Raw genomic sequence first — 21,673 nt, forward strand, 5'->3', positions numbered from 1 at the left:
GAGAAAATAGTTCGAGCTGCAGAACTTAATAGAGAAGGTACCATCTTTTATAAGAGTGTACAGCTGCTGGCGTATGCCGATGATTGATCTGGTAGTGAACGAGGGCAAGACGAAATATCTCCTGTCATCAAACAAACAGTCGTCGCACTCGCAACTTGGCTCTCACGTCACTGTTGACAGTCATAACTTTGAAGTCCTAGATAAATTCGTCTATCTTGGAACCAGCGTAAACACCACCAACAATGCCAGCCTAGAAATCCAACGCAGGATAACTCTTGCCAGCAGGTGCTACTTCGGACTGAGTAGGCAATTGAGAAGCAAAGTCATCTCTCTACGAACAAAAACCAAACTCTATAAGTCACTCATAATTCCCGTCCTGCTATATGGTGCAGAGGCCTGGACGATGACAACAACCAATTAGTCGACGTTACGAGTTTTCGAGAGAAAAGTTCTGCGAAAGATTTATGGTCCTTTGCGCGTTGGCCACGGCGAATATCGCATTCGATGGAACGAAGAGCTGTACGAGATATATGACGACATTGACATATAGTTCAGCGAATTAAAAGACAACGGCTACGCTGGCTAGGTCATGTTGTCCGAATGGACGAAAACACTCCAGCTCTGAAAGTATTCGACGCTGTACCCGCCGGGGGAAGCAGAGGAAGAGGAAGACCTCCACTCCGTTGGAAGGACCAAGTGGAGAAGGCCTGGCTTCGCTTGCAATATCCAATTGGCGCCACGTAGCGAAAAGAAGAAACGACTGGCGCGCTGTTGTTAACTCGGCTATAATCGCGATGTCTACGGTGTCTACGCCAATTAAAAAGAAGAAGCAGATAGATAAAAGGAGGTTTTGAATCTAATTAAATTCATTAAAGAACTGTATATATATTTTAATTGAATAATATTTTAGTAACCGGCTATGACCGCGTAAGCAGTGTCTACGCCATTAAAAAAAAAAAATTAATTAGGCTGTTCACGGTAAGGTAGTTATCGGGTTGTGTGATTATTAAATTAAAAATAACCTCTGTGCTCCGTGAACATCCTATGTATGGTTATTTGCTTATTTTTACACAAACAGCTGTTCATTGTTTACAATTTTAGTTCAATGAAATTCCTCCTTATAAAATGCCTAAACAAAGTTTAAAAAGAACAAGTAAGGAAGGGCTAAGTTCGGGTGTCACCGAACATTTTATACTCTCGAACGATAAAGTGATAATCGAGATTTCATTATACGTCATTTACATATTTTTTAAATACCGTATTTTGTAAAGTTTTATTCCGCTATCATCATTGGTTCCTAATGTATATACTCGTATTATACAGAAAAGGCATCAGATGGAATTCAAAATAGCGTTATATTGGAAGAAGGCGTGGTTGTGAACCGATTTCACCCATATTTCGTACATGTCATCAGGGTGTTAAGAAAATATTATATACCGAATTTCATTGAAATCGGTAAAGTAGTTCCTGAGATATGGTTTTTGGTCCATAAGTGGGCGAGGCCACTCCCATTTTCAATTTTTAAAAAAAGCCTGGGTGCAGCTTCCTTCTGCCATTTCTTCCGAAAAATTCAATGCTTCTGACGTTTTTTGTTAGTCGGTTAACGCACTTTTAGTGATTTTCAACATAACCTTTGTATGGGAGGTGGGCGTGGTTATTATCCGATTTCTTCCATTTTTGAACTGTATATGGAAATGCCTGAAGAAAACGACTCTGTAGAGGTTGGTTGACATAGCTATAGTAGTTTCCGAGATATGTACAAAAAACTTAGTAGGGGGCGGGGCCACGCCCACTTTTCCAAAAAAATTGCGTCCAAATATGCCCCTCCCTAATGCGATCCTTTGTGCCAAATTTCACTTTAACATCTTTATTTATGGCTTAGTTATGACACTTTATAGGTTTTCGGTTTCCGCCATTTTGTGGGCGTGGCAGTGGGCCGAGTTTGCCCATCATCGAACTTAACCTTCTTATGGAGCCAAGGAATACGTGTACCAAGTTTCATCATGATATCTCAATTTTTACTCAAGTTACAGCTTGCACGGACGGACGGACGGACAGACAGACATCCGGATTTCAACTCTACTCGTCACCCTGATCACTTTGATATATATAGCTCTATATCTGACTCTTTTAGTTTTAGGACTTAAAAACAACCGTTATGTGAACAAAACTATAATACTCTCCTTAGCAACATTTTTGCGAGAGTATAAAAATAGTCGAATTTAAAATAAGTTCTGCTATTCAGGAAATGGACTTTATGGAAGGTATGTGCTTATTAAGTAATCCGAATTTTAAGGGTTCAAGAAATTCTTTGTATAAATAATAATTTTTGATAATTATTGATGATTTTTGATGCTTGGTGATGCTTTTCGATGCTTTTTATTTCGGTTTTAATTTGCTGATTGTAAACAAAAAACAGCTGTTAATAGCAGATTTTCCAATAAGAAAATCTAAATGGAATTGCCATTCGCTTAGTTTCATTTATTTTTTGTGCTGTCATTTAGTAAAATTCCAACGACTTTCTAACACTGGAAATAAGCAAACAACCACATAATCTGTAAACAAGGGTCTAGGTTGGTCAAGTTGGTTATTTTGTCATACCGCATTTTGTTGTTGTTTACTTAATCACATAACCCCATAACCCGATAACCACCTTTTCGTGAACAGCCTAAATGTTTTAGTAAATAGAAATAATCATAGGGTTAACTTCTCTTAATATTACGACTGGAACATCTGTCATTCTAAATCACATTATTAAAAAGTTGAAAAGTGAGGCTGGTAACCAATATTTCGCTATACATACATAAGTATATACATATATATATATATACATACCAATAAAGCATACATTTAGGTTTTTGAATAGGATCACATAAGGGTTAACTAAATAGAGTGAAAAGTTAAAAAGTGTTTGCAGTGCAACGTTAACTTTATCACTGTTAAATTAAGAATCCAAAAATATTAAAGTCAAATAATATAGTATAATATAATGTTTAAAAAAAAGACAGAAATTGGCGTTCACAAATGTATCGTACGCCTCTTTGAAGACTTCAATGCTGTTGAGTATGAGTTTTTGGTTAGTACATATTAAAGATTTTTCTCCTTATGTATTGATTATAATGTCTTGAGAAGGGCAGAGCTAGACAATAAATATATTCGTGGATAATAAAAAAATAAAAAGAAATATAACAATTGTACAATTAGCAGCGAATATAGAAAGATAACTTCTACTATACTTATATATGCATACATTATATACATACACATACCTATATTTCTCTCAGGTGACTAAATGTAATTTTTTGTGTCAAATATTTAAAGCTTTACGAAATTCAATAATTTCATTTCAATGAACTTATTTTCATCGACTTATTTAGTCGGTCAAATATGTATTTCCGCTTATTTAATTCACATTCACACATACTTTTAATTCTGTTTTTACAAGCTAGATTGGTTCCAAAAAAAATTGTAATAAACTCATTGATCGTTCTCCTAAATTTGTGTTATTTACAATTGCTCTGACCTGTAAATTTTCTAGTATCCACAAAAAGATAATTCCTCTAAATTTCTAATATGAACATATTTCGCAAAAATAAATCTGACAAATAAAATATATGCCCAAAAAAATTTCAATTGTGCTAAATGAAATAAAATCGTGCAACAAATTTAAAATTTTATTATTTTCAAACCATGTTAAATAAAGACCGTTTAAAAACGGAATTAGGTGTATTTGAATTTAAAACAAGTAACGAAGGGCTTAAACCAATATACATACACACATTATTCGAAGAAACTGAATAAAAAAATTTTAATTTGGTATCTTATTAATTGGCATACGCGTTAAGCAGCGCGTTTTTTTACCGTTCAGCATTTACGCCGACGTAGCGTACGTCGAATTTCCACTTAAATTCTAAAATGTTATGCAAACCGAATTAATACAGAACTTGTCATGCTCTGTATCATTGTATTCAGTAATTTCTGCAATTTCCTCACCGAAAATTGTACGCTGTAATAACGTTTAGGAATTATTTAATTTTATTATCAAAATAATAATTATAAATATTTAAAAAAATCATTTTCTCTTATGAGGTTCACTTTCTTCTGAGAGGTGTGGTAAATAAACAAAAATGTTTGGTGCGAAGAAAATCCAAAATTTATTCATGAACACCTAAATTTAAAATTTGGTGCGGTTTTTTGGTCGGGTGGAATCATCGGTTCGTACTTTTTTGTCGATATAAAGCTGATTAGACTGTTATTGTTAATGGAAAGCTGTATACATATGTAGACCGATGATAACGAACTTTTTATGGCAGTAATTGAAAGAAGAAGTTCGCGCAAGTGAGGAAAGTTCTCTGATCGCCTTTCATTTGGGAGTGGCCAGAAGCGATTCTTTTACACATGGCTCAAGCAGCTCATTACTAATGTGAGAAGGCGAAACATCCCTTACATAGGGTTGTGCGCTGGGTTTGGGACCCGCCACGTAAAAAGCCCCCCCAATGAAATCTAAACGACAGCCTCGGATGAGAGACCCCCCTTTTGATGACGACCATGGCAAACGAAACAAGGAATGTCTGGAATGAAATGGAATGTCCGGAACCTTAATTGGGAAGGTGCCGCTGCCCAGCTGGTTGATGTCCTCGCGAAAATAAAGGGTGACATCACCGCCGTCCAAGAAATGCGATGGACGGGACAACGACAGAGACGAGTAGGTCCTTGTGACATTTACTACAGTGGCCATATAAAAGAGGGCAAGTTTAGAGTTGGATTCGTGGTGGGAGAGAGACTCCGCCGCCGAGTACTATCATTCACTCCGGTGAATGAACGTCTAGCCTCAATCCGCATCAAAGCGAGGTTCTTCAACATATTGCTGATTTGCGCCCACGCTCCGACGGAAGAGAAGGACGATGTGACCAAAGATGCCTTCTATGAGCGCTTGGAACGCGCTTATGAGAGCTGCCCCCGCCACGAAGTCAAAATCGTGCTTGGCGACTTTAACGCCAGGGTGGGCAAAGAAGGTATCTTTGGCACTACGGTCGGTAAATTCAGCCTCCACGACAAAACATCCTCAAATGGGTTGAGGCTGATTGACTTCGCCGTTGCCCGAAATATGGTTATCTGTAGTACAAGATTCCAGCACAAGAAGATGCATCAAGCTACCTGGCTGTCTCCGGATCGAAAAGCCACCAACCAGATCGGTCATGTTGTGATAGACGGAAGACACGTCTCCAGTGTTCTAGACGTGCGTACGCTCCGAGGTCCTAACATCGACTACGACCACAATCTTGTTGCAGCCAAGATTCGCACCCGCCTCTGTGCAGCAAAAAACGCACGCCAACAAACACAAGGAAGGTTCGACGTCGAGAAACTGCAATCACAACAGACAGCCGAACGATTTTCTACTCGGCTTACACTCCTGCTCTCTGAGAGCACTCGTCAACAACTCGGTATAAGGGAACTGGGGGACAGCATTTCAAATTCCTTACGTACAGCTGCAACCGAAACCATTAGTTTTCGGAAAGTGCAAAAGAACAAAGGGTACGACGAGGAGTGCCGTGTCGCAGCGGAGAGAAAACAGACTGCCTACCTCGCAACGTTACGATCGACCACAACACGCGCGGGTTGGGATAGATTACGAGAGTTGAAAAGGGAAGCGAGACGCATTTGTAGACAGAAAAAGAAAGAGGCTGAAATGCGTGAGTACGAAGAGCTTGATTTGCTGGCCGACAGGGATAATGCTCGAAAATTCTACGAAAAAATGCGGCGGCTTACAGAAGGTTTCAAGACCGGAGCATACTCTTGTAGAACCCCCAAAGGTAATCTAGTCACCGATGCGCAGAGCATACTTAAATTATGGAGGGAACACTTCTCCAGCCTGCTGAATGGCAGTGAACGCACAACGCTAGGAGAAGGCGAACCCGATTCCCCAATCGATGACGTTGGAGCAGACGTTCCATTACCCGATCAGGAAGAAGTTCGAATAGCAATCGCCCGCCTGAAGAACAACAAAGCGTCAGGGCCGACGGATTGCCGGCCGAGCTATTCAAACACGGCGGCGAAGAACTGATAAGGAGCATGCATCAGTTTCTTTGTAAAATATGGTCGGACGAAAGCATGCCCAACAATTGGAATTTAAGTGTGCTATGCCCAATCCATAAAAAAGGAGAACCCACAATCTGCGCCAACTACCGTGCGATTAGCCTCCTCAACATCGCATATAAGGTTCTATCGAGCGTATTGTGTGAAAGATTAAAGCCCACCGTCAACAAACTGATTGGACCTTATCAGTGTGACTTCAGACCTGGAAAATCAACAACCGACCAGATATTCACCATGCGCCAAATCTTGGAAAAGACCCGTGAAAGAAGAATCGACACACACCACCTCTTCGTCGATTTCAAAGCTGCTTTCAACAGCACGAAAAGGAGCTGCCTTTATGCCGCGATGTCTGAATTTGGTATCCCCGCAAAACTAATACGGCTGTGTAAACTGACGTTGAGTAACACCAAAAGCGCCGTCAGGATCGGGAAGGACCCCTCCGAGCCGTTCGATACCAAACGAGGTTTCAGACAAGGCGACTCCCTATCGTGCGACTTTTTCAACCTGCTTCTGGAGAAAATAGTTCGAGCTGCAGAACTAAATAGAGAAGGTACCATTTTCTATAAGAGTGTACAGCTGCTGGCGTATGCCGATGATATTGATATCATCGGCCTCAACACCCGCGTCGTTAGTTCTGCTTTCTCCAGACTGGACAAGAAGCACAGAAAATGGGTCTGGCAGTGAACGAGGGCAAAACGAAATATCTCCTGTCATCAAACAAACAGTCGTCGCACTCGCGACTTGGCTCTCACGTCACTGTTGACAGTCATAACTTTGAAGTTGTAGATAATTCTATTTAGGAACCAGCATTAACACCACCAACAATGTCAGCCTGGAAATCCAACGCAGGATTGCTCTTGCCAACAGGTGCTACTTCGGACTAAGTAGGCAATTGAAAAGTAAAGTCCTCTCTCGATGAACAAAAGCCAAACTCTATAAGTCGCTCATAATTCCCGTCCTGCTATATGGTGCAGAGGCTTGGGCGATGACAACAACCGATGAGTTGACGCTACGAGTTTTCGAGAGAAAGGTTCTGCGAAAGATTTATGGTCCTTTGCGCATTGGCCACGGCGAATATCGCATTCGATGGAACGATGAGCTGTACGAGATATACGACGACATTGTCATAGTACAGCGAATTAAAAGACAGCGGCTACGCTGGCTAGGTCATGTTGTCCGGATGGAGGAAAACACTCCAGTTCTGAAAGTATTCGGCGCAGTACCCGCCGGGGGAAGCAGAAGAAGAGGAAGACCTCCACTCCGTTGGACGGACCAAGTGGAGAAGGACCTGGCTTCGCTTGGAATATCCAATTGGCGCCACGTAGCGAAAAGAAGAAATGACTGGCGCGCTGTTGTTAACTTGGCTATAATCGCGTAAGCGGTGTCTACGCCAATTAAAAAGACGAATTGAAAGAAATTGATTTTGACAATATCTGGTTCAAACAAGACGGGATTACTTACCGCACAGCACGTACAATAACCGAATTATTGCGAGAAAAGTTTGGAGATTTGATTATTTCAATAAAATGTGGCATTTATTGACCGCCAAAAAGTTATGATTTAACAACATTAGAATACTTCTTGTGATGCTATTGGAAGCCATATGTCTTTAGCAACAAACTAGATTCTTTTCAAGCTTTGGAAGTCAATAATGAACGTGCTATTCATGACACGGAGGATGAAATCATGTGTAACAAGTAAGGAAGGGCTAAGTTCGGGTGTCACCGAACATTTTATACTCTCGCATGGTAAAGTGATAATCGAGATTTCATTATTCGTCACATAAATATTTTTCAAATACCGTATTTTTGTAAAGTTTTATTCCGCTATCATCATTGGTTCCTAATGTTTATACTCGTATTATACAGAGAAGGCATCAGATGGAATTCAAAATAGCTTTATATTAGAAGAAGGCGTGGTTGTGAACCGATTTCACCCATATTTCGTACATGTCATCAGGGTGTTAAGAAAACATTATATACCGAATTTCATTGAAATCGGTCTAGTAGTTCCTGAGATATGGTTCTTGGTCCATAAGTGGGCGGCGCCACGCCCATTTTCAATTTTTAAAAAAAGCCTGGATGCAGCTTCCTTATGAGTCGGTTAACGCACTTTTAGTGATTTTCAACATAACCTTTGTATGGGAGGTGGGCGTGGTTATTATCCGATTTCTTCCATTTTTGAACTGTATATGGAAATGCCTGAAGAAAACGGCTCTGTAGAGTTTGGTTGACATAGCTATAGTAGTTTCCGAGATATGTACAAAAACCTTAGTAGGGGGCGGGGCCACGCCCACTTTTCCAAAACAATTGGGTCCAAATATGCCCCTCCCTAATGCGATCCTTTGTGCCAAATTTCACTTTAACATCTTTATTTATGGCTTAGTTATGACACTTTATAGGTTTTCGGTTTCCGCCATTTTGTGGGCGTGGCAGTGGGCCGAGTTTGCCCATCATCGAACTTAACCTTCTTATGGAGCCAAGGAATACGTGTACCAAGTTTCATCATGATATCTCAATTTTTACTCAAGGTACAGCTTGCACGGACGGACGGACAGACGGACGGACGGACGGACAGACGGACGGACGGACGGACAGACGGACGGACAGACGGACGGACAGACAGACATCCGGATTTCGACTCTACTCGTCGCCCTGATCACTTTGGTATATATAACCCTATATCTGACTCTTTTAGTTTTAGGACTTACAAACAACCGTTATGTGAACAAAACTATAATACTCTCGTTAGCAACATTGTTGCGAGAGTATAAAAATTCACGCACGTGAGGAAAATTCTCTGATTGCCATTCACTTGGGAGTGGCCAGAAATGATTCTTTTTCATATGACTTAAGTAGCTCACGACTTCCGGTTTCAGAAAATATTCGTTTGAAGGCGATCTAAAGTGAAAAGGCGAAACATACCCTCCGCAGGGTTGTGCGCTGGGTTGGGAGCTCGGCACGGAAAAAACACTACGAATGAAAAATTACCAAAAGACTCGAAGGATTGGCATGGCATAACAGTCGGTAACTTCAGCTTCCACGAGGAAACATCCCCAATTATGTTGAAGCTGATCGACTTAGCCGGGTCCCGAAATATGGTTATCTAAAATACTAGATTCAAGGATAGAAAAAATCATCAAACTGCTTGGCTATCTCCGGATTGAAAAACAACCAATCAGATCGATCATGTTGTGATAGCCGGAAGACACGTCTCCAGTGTTCTAGACGTGCGTACGCTCCGATGTCCTTATATCGACTCCGACCACTATCTTGTTGCAGCCAAGATTAGCACCCGCCTCTGTGCAGCAAAAAATGCACGTCAACAAACACAAGGAAGGTCCTACGTCGAAAAGCTGCAATAACAACAGACAGCCAAACGAATTTCTACCCGGCTTGCACTCCTGCTGTCTAAGAGCACTTATCAACAACTCGGTATAAGATAACTGTGTGACAGCATTTCATGCTCCTTACGTACAGCTGCAAACGAAACCATTGGTTTTCGGACAATACAAACGAATAGCTGGTACGACGAGGAGTGCCGTGTCGCAGCGGAGAGAAAACAGACTGCCAACCTCGCAACGTTACGTTCGCCCGCAACACGTGCGGGACGGGATAGATGCTGAGAGTTGAAGAGGGAAGCGAGACGCATTTGCAGATAGAAAAAGAAAAAATCCGAATTGCGTGTGTATGAAAAGCTTGATAAGCTGGCCGACAGGGGTAACGCTCGAGAATTCTACTAAAAGATGCGACGGCTAACAGAAGGTTTCAGGACCGGAGCTTACACTTGTAGAACCCCCCAAGGCGATCCAACGACCGATGCCCAGAGCATACTAAAGTTATGAAGGGCACACTTCTCCAGCCTGCTAAATGGCAGTGAAAGTATAACGCCAGGAGACGGCGAACCCGATTCCCCAATCGCTGACGATGGAGCAGACGTTCCATTGCCCGACCATGAAGAAGTTCGAATGGCAATTACCCGCCTGAAGAGCAACAAAGCGGCGGGGGGCCGATGGCTTGCGAACACGGCGGCTAAGAACTGATAAGGAGCATGCGTCAGCTTCATTCAATACACAAAAAGGGAGAGCTCACAATCTGGGGCAGCTTCCGTGGGATAAATAAATATCGCATATAAGGTTCTATCGAGCATATTGTGTGAAAGATTAAAGTCCATTGTCAACAAACTGATTGGGCCTTATCAGTGCCGCCATAGACCTAGAAAATCAACAACTAACCAGATATGCACCACGCGCCAAATCTTGGAATAGACCCGTAATGAGAGAATCGACAATCACCACCTTTTCGTCGATTTCAAAGCTGCTTTTGACAGCACGAAAATGAGCTGCCTTTATGCCGCGATGTCTGAATTTTGGATCCCCGTATGGACGAAAACACTCCAGCTATGAAAGTTTTCGACGCAATACCCGCCGGGGGAAGCAGAGGAAGATTAAGACTTTGGCTTTGGAAACGCCAATTGGCGCCAAATTGCAAAAAGAAGAGACGAATGGTTTCCTTGTTGTTGATAACTCATCTATAATTGCGTAAGCGGTCTCTACGCCAGTAAAGAAGAAAAATTCATGACATACGACTTGATTTAGTGTAAAGGTACTGAAAAATTTAATTCGTCGAATTCGCTCCTGCAATGGAGGTCGTGGAGACCATTTGAATGGTGTTATCGTCAAAACTTAATTTTATCGATTGTACTTCACCACTTACATCTATTTATATTAGCAATAAAAATCATGTGTGCAGAAATTTTTTAGAATTTTTTAATTTACAATTTCTTCGTTTTCTGCAGCCAACTTTAGTTTCTAACAAAATATATGGGCATGTGGAGTTTTTGAGAGTAAGTTGCCGTTGCCGCTTAAATTTAAGGGCGACAGTAAGTAGTATAATCAGAGCGCCTATTTATATGCACTAAAAATGTAAAGAAACTTCTTTTGACATCTGCAGATGACATGGAGCAGTATGAAAATAAATTCCGAGAAATGTTTTCACGTATGAATCTGTACCTATAAATTTATCATTTATTTCTTTAAGGGTTTGTACCTCTTATTTATTCATCAAGGTTTTCAAAATATGCTTAATTTTGTACAGTAGATATCGAGGTTCTCACTTCTTTGAAAAGGCGAACAGAATCTCTTGTATCTATACCTCGTGTTTCGAGTCTTACAATTACAATTGTAAGGCTAAAAAAGTTCTACTTTATATAAGAGTGGTCTGTAATTAAGCGGTCTGACTTCAACAGATCCTGTCATCGTCACTATTAAGTGAATCTACAGGTAAGTGATTGGATTCCGACCTTTTGGTTGACGGTTTGCACCTTAAATTATTTCCCTGGCTTTGTTTCTTCCAAGTTGCAAGAGTATAAAATGTTCGGCTGCACCCGAACTTAACCCTTCCTTACTTATTATTTAGTATTTTTATACTCGTACAACATGTCACTACAGGTTATAATAGTTTTATTCACCTAACGGTAGTACGTATCAACTTAAACTAATCGAGATAGATATACGGTTATATACATACACATATATGTATATAATTCGGGTGATTCGCGTAATTATCATAAAAACATCTACCGACAGTGTGGAAGCGGATGAAATCCGGAGATAATCCCGCTTACTCCCCATATTGCGGTACTGTAAGAACTACTAAAAACGCAGTAAATAAGTAACAAAATGCGCCAGATACATTAAATTTTAAGCCCGGGATGGTATGAAAAGGCTTTATGGGAGCCGGTGTGAAAATTGGACGATGGGCATGGCACCGCCCACTTTTGGCGCCTACTTCCTATATAACACAATTTTAAATTGCACTTGATTCTTTTACTTTCCAGTATACAAATCAGGAAGCAATTGGTATATCGGGATAAAACTTAGCGCTATCAATTCCCTTAAGATATATCACCATATGACTAAAAAATTCTTAAATCTAACCAAAACAGTTTAAGCCATAGGTACCGAATGGTCCAAATGTATCTGTAGTTGACTTTTGACTGAAAATATCGGTCAATGTGTATTTGACTTTTAGATCAAACTGTTTGATTTGTATGATCAAACCTTAAAACTTAAATAAGATTCTTTAAATCCTTACCACTGGTTGGGGAAAATAAAGACCTTATTCAAGTGAGAAGTCATTCATTCTAATTTCATTTTTAAATTGTAAATCTTATATACTATTTTTGAGTTCTTAGTTATCTAATTAAACATATGTATATGTACGTCACACCACATGGGGTTGTTTTCAACTATACAATACAATACATGTGTGTGTGTGTGTGTTGTCATATCATTTATGTTGCATGGTTTGGGCTGTTTTCAAGTGAACAAGTGCATTTGTAATCAATTGCCCAAACCTAAGTAAATATGTTTATATTATATTTCTTGAGTGCATGCGTTTTGCATATAAATGCATACGTGCCTCATATATGTATGTTTGTTGCATATACATAAATGCATGTATATTTATGTTTTTATTTATGTATGTTTTGTATTGCCTCTACATTATCTAATTTATGTCGACTTTATAACTTATTACAATAGCTAGAATATTTCTTATCTGTTTTGTAAAGAATATAAAAATGTCTAAATGTTTTTGAAGCAATCAACATGTTCAATTTTGAGCAATGTGTGAGATATACTATATAACTGAAATTCAGACAGAAACTTTTCCTGACAACACTATTTTAGTGTATCGAAACTGGATTAAATCGGGTTAATACTTCCCTGAGCCCCCATTCAAATAATATAAAGATTTTCGAACTTCCGGGTGACTTTACGCTGCATAGATCGATTAATATTTGAGTACGTTACAGTATATCTTCCTAAAATATATATCATTGGGCGAATACTTAACCTAAAGTCCATATAACTAATATTAGGATTTTCGAACATCCGGCTGACTTTACTTCATGTGATTGGTGATTGTATGTGAGGTGCCTTAATGAAACCCAGGGTAATGGTAATACATAGATAAAATCGGGTCGATACTACCCGAACTCCTATATATGTACTACACATAGTCATTTTCGTTTTTTTAACCAACCTTATGCCTAATTTGTAAATCAGTAAAAAAAAATTCTTGGATTCTGATCCTCTGGTTGACGTTTTACAACTTAAGGTATTTCTCTGACGATGATTTTTGAAAGTTGCAAAAGTTTAAAATGTTCGGTTGCACCCGAACTTAGCCCTTTCTTGTTATTATTGTTTCACGACTCCATAAATATTTTTTGTAAAACACATGTACATATATAGTATCGGGTGATTTTTTAAGAGCTTGATAACTTTTTTTAAAAAAAAAAAAACGCATAAAATTTGCAAAATCTCATCGGTTCTTTATTTGAAACGTTAGATTGGTTCATGACATTTACTTTTTGAAGATAATTTCATTTAAATGTTGACCGCGGCTGCGTCTTAGGTGGTCCATTCGGAAAGTCCAATTTTGGGCAACTTTTTCGAGCATTTCGGCCGGAATAGCCCGAATTTCTTCGGAAATGTTGTCTTCCAAAGCTGGAATAGTTGCTGGCTTATTTCTGTAGACTTTAGACTTGACGTAGCCCCACAAAAATAGTCTAAAGGCGTTAAATCGCATGATCTTGGTGGCCAACTTACGGGTCCATTTCTTGAGATGAATTGTTCTCCGAAGTTTTCCCTCAAAATGGCCATAGAATCGCGAGCTGTGTGGCATGTAGCGCCATCTTGTTGAAACCACATGTCAACCAAGTTCAGTTCTTCCATTTTTGGCAACAAAAAGTTTGTTAGCATCGAACGATAGCGATCGCCATTCACCGTAACGTTGCGTCCAACAGCATCTTTGAAAAAATACGGTCCAATGATTCCACCAGCGTACAAACCACACCAAACAGTGCATTTTTCGGGATGCATGGGCAGTTGGCCACCAAGATCATGCGATTTAACGCCTTTAGACTATTTTTTGTGGGGCTACGTCAAGTCTAAAGTCTACAGAAATAAGCCAGCAACTATTCCATCTTTGGAAGACAACATTTCCGAAGAAATTCGGGCTATTCCGGCCGAAATGCTCGAAAAAGTTGCCCAAAATTGGACTTTCCGAATGGACCACCTAAGACGCAGCCGCGGTCAACATTTAAATGAAATTATCTTCAAAAAGAAAATGTCATGAACCAATCTAACGTTTCAAATAAAGAACCGATGAGATTTTGCAAATTTTATGCGTTTTTTTTTTTAAAAAAGTTATCAAGCTCTTAAAAAATCACCCGATACAATACCATTTAAATTTTCACAGTACGAGTAGATAAAAAATGAGTTGTTGGGTGCGATCGGAACTTTACTATGAATGAGTAAAGTTCGATTAACAAGAACTGAATTCGAATGTTAACTATCAAAGTTAGGTTAGGCTTACGCATATATGAACTGATAGCGATTTAGACTTTGAACCTTTTTTATAGCAAATAAAATTTCCTACAAATTTTTCATGTACATTTTTTCTATAGCTCCTCCCATTTACGAGATATATACAAAAAAAAATGCGAAATTCTTGGAACAATCGGGTTTGGAGCCCCGTACTACCTCGCTGGTGTGAGTTACGACTTTGTTGCACTGGGCACTTTTGTAGAGTGAACAATTCTGAGAAATATGCGTCTAAATTCATAGCGATGCCATAAAATACCTCTGATATGTAGGAATTTAAAGACAAAAAATCACGATTGTAGTGTATTTTCTATGGAAAATTTTTACATGCCTTGGTCCAGTTCTTAATGTTAACATTAAGGGCAAACATTTTCAGGGAATATTTTTTAGGGTATTTCCAAGGAATTTCGTGACGGGATAAAAATAAAGAGAAAATACGGCATATTTTACAGTACTACTACGATAAAGGCAAAAATGCATCTCAAGCCGCCAATAAAATTTGTGCAGTTTGTGGTCCCGATACAGTTTCCATTTCCACCCCACAACGATGCGCCACGCTCCGGAAGGCCTGTCGTCGAAAATTGTGATAAAATCGCTGAATTGGTCGAAAGAGACCGGCATAGTAGCAGCCGTAGCATCGGTCAAAAGCTGGGCATGAGTCATCAAAAATTCATTTCAATTTCAATAAATAAAAATTCAATAAAAATACCGCAAGACTTTTTTGACAACCCATTATGTATGTATACCCATCATTATTCAACGGTAAACTTTTGGTCATCACAAAGATTACCGGATATATTCTTAAAGTAACCCTTTTGAATGAAAACTATAAAGTGGAAATGATCCTGATGCCAATGAAACCATCTTAGTATACGACTCTATTCTGAAAGCTAGAGTTTCCAATTCGTTTAGCTATCGCCATATCTATAAATACATATGTAAGTCTAAAGTCCAACCAATGTCCATTTGCTGTTTGTATTTGGAAAATTCATGTTTTCTGCAAATACATATTGTATTCTCACGTGCAAGAAAACGATCGAATTAATCACAATTATAAATTCATCTGTTCACAAGTAAGGAAGGCTTAAGTTCGGGTGTAACATTTTGTACAAAAAAAAAAAACAAAAAAATTTATATAATAACAAATACCACATATAATTTATTTTTTTTAATTAGAACATTTACATATTAATATATTTTATTTTATAATAATTTTTAAAAAAAAATTGTACTAAGTCTGGAAACTCTAGTAACTAAATAAAAAAATAACTCATACCACTACGTTCAAATGGGCCCTATTTTGTCGCTCATAAAATTTAGGCATTTTAATTAAAACGTCAACATTTACTCCGATTGAAAATTATTATATATTGGTAATTTAATATGTGGTGGAAATATTTATATCTTTTTTATAAATTTATGGTATTTTAAAACCACTGACTTTTGTTCTTTCAATACTCTTTAAGACATTTATTTGTTAGCTCTCAATTAATAAATGTTTTTAATCATTTTCCATTGAAAATTAATGCAATGACGCGCTACATCACAAAAAGTTTAACCAAATATAATATACATTTAAATTTCTTTAATTTTCGTTGTTTTACATATTTTATTAGTGATCTTGAATGGCGGCAACCAATCTCTCCGTTTACATACTTTTATACTGTTGCAACCTGTTGCTACAGCGTACATACAAGTATACTAGTTTCGTTCACCAAATGGATGTATGTATGTATCACCAAAAACTAAGCGAGATAGATAGGGTTATATATATATGTATAGAAATGATCAGAATGACAAAAAACTGAAATCCGAGTGACTGTTAGTCTAACCGTTCGTTCAAGCCGTAACTTGAGTAAAAACTGAGATATCTTGATGAAATTTGGCATGCGGATTTCTTCCTATAAAGAAGTTCGTAGAAGGATATAATAGACCACTGCCACGCCCACAAATCGCTATTAATCGAAAAAGTATAAAGTGCCATAACTAATCACTAAACTAAGATATAAAACTGTAATTTGGCACAGGGGATCGCAGTAGCACGGGGCACCTGTGAGCAAAAAGTTTTGCCAAAGTAGATACACCCACCTCTAGTAAGTTTAATGTACATATGTATGTATCTCCTAAACAAATAAAGTTATAATAATCAATTTCCGAGCTTATATTACCAGAACTATCGATTGGATAGTGTGAAAGTGGATAAAATCGGAAGATAACCCCTCTCACTCCCCATATAATGGTCCTGTTCAAACTATTAAAAGAGCAATAAATTAATAACTAATTACGCCAATGACATTAAATTCTATCTCCGTGATGAGAGGGCTTCACATATTCGGGACCCGACCAAACAATTTCGATTAAGTTAAGTGCGTGCATTCTTCTTATACACATTCACAGTCTGAAAATGTGTGAAATCGGAATACAGCTACAAGTTACATCCCATATAGCACATTTTTAAATTCCTTTTGATTCTTTCAGTTTCCAATATATAAATCAAGAAGTAATTAACATAACGGGATAAAGTTCAGACAGAATATTTTCCTGACAATAGTATTTCTATGAGTGAAATATGCGTTGAATCAATACTACTTCCGTAAGCCTATGTATATCTAATCTAAAGATTTTCGAGCAACCAGGTGACTTTACACTGGTGGTCCACGGGCACTGCGCTTATCTGGTGGCGTTGACTACCGGTGGTTTACAGGCAAATTCATTTCATTCCATATACTTTGTATAATTATTTTCGTTTTTCTAACAAACCCTATGTCGAATCTGTCGGTCAGTGTATAAGTTATATACAGTATATGTATAGATAAAATTACTCGGACTCCGATCCTCTGGTATTATCTTTTTGCTTTGATTCCTGCGAGTTGTATAAAATTTTCGGTTGCACCTGAACTTGGCCCTTTCTTACCTGCATACAATTAAACCCACTCCAGAGGTAAAGAGATGCCCAATTCACCTGTCTTTGGAAATAATAAAGCAATTACTAAACGTTAAAGCCTCCCGATCTTTGAAAGTTGACTGCTATCAAACTAATAGAAACGTCAATGAATTTAATCAATGTTGCTGGAAAAGAACAATGCATGAGTTGTCCAGTTTCCGTGTATTATATATTTGGCAGATGTTTTTATAGTCAATTGACCTGAAACTCCTTTCGAGATAATCTCATTTTCATTAATACTCATTCCTTCGACTGAGTCTAGCTAATTAGCGGCTGATTGGATGATCTCAGTTGGGATTCGACTGAGCATAAGGTCATTGGAATTATTCGTCTCTTCGTTGGACCGAAATAAATAATCGCATATTTGGGAACTTCCTCTGAAGTACCAGATACCACATGTTTTATTGCAAGAGCAAAGGCCTGATTTTCCCTTTGCCTCATTACCAGGTTGTTCAATAAGTTTTATGATTCAAAATACCCTTTATTATTCAGTATAATCTCTAACGATTTTTTAATCTGTGGATCCCATCCCTGAAGTAAGAATCTGAAAGGTCTGCAAAATACTCTTCAACAGCCTTTTATGACCTCTTCATTTGATGAAAAATAATTGCCACGCATAAATTTTTTGAGTTCTGGAAACAAATAGAAGTCACTGAGGGCCAAATCTGGTCAATACAGTGGATGCTCTAACATTTCGAACTTTAATTCATGGATTTTAGCCATTGCCAAAATGCTCTTGTAACACTGTGCATTATCCTGATAAAAAAGGAGTTTTTCTTCTGCAAACCGGGTCTTTTTTCATGAATTTTTTCCTTCAACTGGTCCAAAAGGTTGCAATAATACTCACAATTAATTGTTTTATCAGTTCGCAAATAATTTACACACAAAATTCCTCTCGCATCCCAAAACCTGATGCCATAATCTTCTTGGCCAATTTCTGGACACGAGCTCGTTTCGACGCCGAATAATCAGGTTTACACCACTCTTTAGCCTCTTGTTTTGATTCAGGATCATGGAGATAGATCCAAGTTTCATCCATAGTGATGAATCGACGCTCAAAATCCACTTTATTCTTTTTAAAACGCTCCAAATATTGCTGAGAAAGTCGCATTCGAATGTGTCACACTTCCAAAACCATATCCTGTATTTTGGCTATGATTTTTGATGTTGATGCGCTTTTTGGATCATGTGGATTGTCTTCAAGACATGTACGACCACGCTTAAATTCAGCAACCCATCTTTCTACTGTTACATTTGCAGGTAAACAATTATCATTACTTCGTGATTTTCTTTTAGTGCTATACCTTCCAAAAATAATAATTTTATCAGTGCACGATATTCGATATTTTCCATTGTAAAAAATTTAGTGACACGGCGACACTAAATGAAACTTCACATACGTTGATATGAAAATTTTACCAACAAATTAAAAAAAATCGGCTAGTACCAACGCCTTTTCTTATCGAACGACAAAACTTATTGAACACCCTAGTATTTCTACAAATTCACAGAATTTCAAAATCAAAGGGGAACCAACTAAGGTGCTGTAAGCATCCCGCATCACCGACTGGTGAGAATTTATTCAAATCACCAAATTATATAATCGGTATGCCACCAAAGGGGTTGCCTATTTTAAGTATTTGTTTTAATGCGTCATAAGCAGAACTAAACATACGAGTTTACCATCGATAATTCATCAAATAAGATTAGTTTGTTTATTCATATTTTCAATCAAACCGTTCATCAATCAATAAAGCATTGAGAACTCCACCCGTTGGTAATTTAAATTTTTGAAATTTTGGTAAATTAATTATTTAATATTTTGGTTTCTCTGTGTATTTTTAATATTATGTAGTCGAAAAAGTCTTTGCGTATTTTTTCAATAGATATCGTTACAATCGTATATCTGTGGCAACTCCGCCTGCAACAAATTCCACCATAGCATAATTACAGCTGTTGAGCTGAATTGCCGCTACGACTCTTATGCCACTGAACAATTACAGATGTTTGGCTGAATTGAAGTTACGATTCTCATGCCACTGAACAGTTATTATTCTAGCAACTTCTGACGCTACCAGAATATCATTCTAGAAATTCTAACGCAACCACACGCTAACTCATTTTATGAACACAAATAAAAAACGTTTATTTTTCAAAGTGTTATTGTATAAGAGTCATTGGATAATATTGGAGTAATAAAGGCTTTTAATGCTGAGGATTGCGTCAAACTATTCCCAATAGTATTCACATGCTACTATATGTAACACAAAAATTACACTCGATCACTTATCTGTTCGCCATGAGCAAAATCAACAAGACCAAAGGGTAGCAAAGATGCAACAACAGCGGGGAGACAACCTTCTTCTTCTTCTTCTCAATTGGCGTAGACACCGCTTACGCTATTATAGCCGAGGTAACAACAGCGCGCCAGTCGTTTCTTCTTTTCGCTACCTGGCGCCAATTGCATATTCCAAGCGTAGCCAGGTCCTTCTCCACTCGGTCGTTCCAACGGAGTGGAGATCTTCCTCTTCCTCCGCTTCCCCCGGCGGGTACTGCGTCGAATACTTTCAGAGCTAGAGTGTTTTCGTCCATCCGAACAACACGACCTAGCCAGCGTAGGCGCTGTCTTTTAATTCGCTGAACTATGTCAATGTCTTCGTATATCTCGTACAGCTCATCGTTCCATCGAATACGATATTCACCGTGGTCAATGCGCAACGGACCATACATCTTTCGCAGAACCTTTCCCTCGAAAACTCGCAACGTCGACTCATCAGTTGCTGACATCGTCCAAGCCTCTGCACGATATAGCAGGACGGGAATTATGAGTGACTTATAGAGTTTGGTTCTTGTTTGTCGAGAGAGGACTTTGCTTCTCAATTGCCTACTCAGTCCGAAGTAGCACCTGTTGGCAAGAGAAATCCTGCGTTGGATTTCTAGGCTGACATTGTTGGTGGTGTTTACGCTGGTTCCAAGATAGACGAACTTATCTACGACTTCAAAGTTATGACTGTCAACAGTGACGTGAGAGCCAAGTCGCAAGTGCGACGACTGTTTGTTTGATGACAGGAGATATTTCGTCTTGGCCTCGTTCACTGCAAAAACCAACTATCCACTTGCAGGCGAAGTATATTTGGGTGCACAGCCTAATGAACAGCGGTCGCTTGGTATTGCGCGCAATCTTGTTATGCGACTCAGCAACCAATATTTGGACAGGGGGGCGAATATTACGATGGACAACTTTTTCACAAGTTATGAACTGGCGGAAGATTTGCTTCTGTGGAATACTACGTTGGTGGGCACAATACGAGGCAATAAGCCACAATTGCCAAAACTATTTACATCCTTTGAAGAGGCAAAAAAAAAGGTGTTTTTGAAGCTGTGATTTGTTTTTCAAAACCAATGCAATTAGTAAGATTTACAACACATTCGAAGAAAAATGTGCTAGTGCTTTCAACTGCTCATGCCAGCGAAGATGTAAACCCTATAACAAAAAAACCACAAGTCATACATGATTATAATGAGCATAAAGGTGGTGTTGATACTTTTGACAAAATGCTACGTGGATTTTCTGGCAAAAGAAAAACAAACCACTGGCCCATGGGATTATTTTATAATATGCTGGATATTGCTGGGCTTGCAGCGTTCAGGCTGTTTGATGTTAGTCACCCTATGTGGAACACCCATAAGTCTGAAAAGCGTAAAATATTTTTGAAAGAACTCTTTATGGAGCTAGCGCAAAAGCAATTACAAAACCTATGCAAAACAAAAATTAATTCTACAACTAAAATTGCATTGGACTTGATCAATTTCAAACGGTTTCCTGCAGTGGTGAGTTCGCGTCCATCAATAAAGGTAAGTTTATTTTATTTCAAAATTAGTTCAGTTTCAAATTTATTCACTATTTTCTTTCTTGACACAGGTCAACACTTTGAAACGGCGGTGTGAAACCTGCAAAACTAATAAGATCGATAATAAAACAACAGCAGTTTGTGACCATTTCCTTATTCCGACATGCACCAAACACTATATAAGGACGTGTGAAAAGTGCTATTTTGCAAAATACAATGCCGAAGCTGAAACGGACTCAGACAACGATGAATATGTGGACAATACTCCAAAAACGTCTACACCCAATCAAAATATATCAGAAAGACAGAGAAGAATTTCACCCATTTGAGCAGTTCGAAATTAAAACTTTATTTGATTTTCATATTTTTCAAAAAAAATACATTTGTTTCTAG

General features: G+C 38.5%; 1 protein-coding gene across 2 annotated transcripts in view; it reads left to right on the forward strand.

The window, feature by feature from the left end:
- The first annotated feature begins 2,592 nt into the window (after positions 1–2,592).
- Positions 2,593–21,673, forward strand: part of LOC126766444 (uncharacterized) — a 68,097-nt gene continuing 49,016 nt past the window's right edge. Inside the window, exon 1 of one of the 2 annotated variants that reach the window (XR_007668872.1) lies at positions 2,593–3,076. Coding sequence is in view for 1 of the 2 variants with exons in the window: in XM_050484222.1 (XP_050340179.1) it covers positions 2,990–3,076 (87 nt within the window). In the remaining variant the exon portion in view is untranslated. The remainder of the gene's footprint in view (positions 3,077–21,673) is intronic. The other variant, XM_050484222.1, reaches the window with a different exon arrangement.

This window comes from Bactrocera neohumeralis, unplaced genomic scaffold (genome assembly GCF_024586455.1).
Source record: "Bactrocera neohumeralis isolate Rockhampton unplaced genomic scaffold, APGP_CSIRO_Bneo_wtdbg2-racon-allhic-juicebox.fasta_v2 ctg1231, whole genome shotgun sequence".
NCBI classification, from domain to species: domain Eukaryota; kingdom Metazoa; phylum Arthropoda; class Insecta; order Diptera; family Tephritidae; genus Bactrocera; species Bactrocera neohumeralis.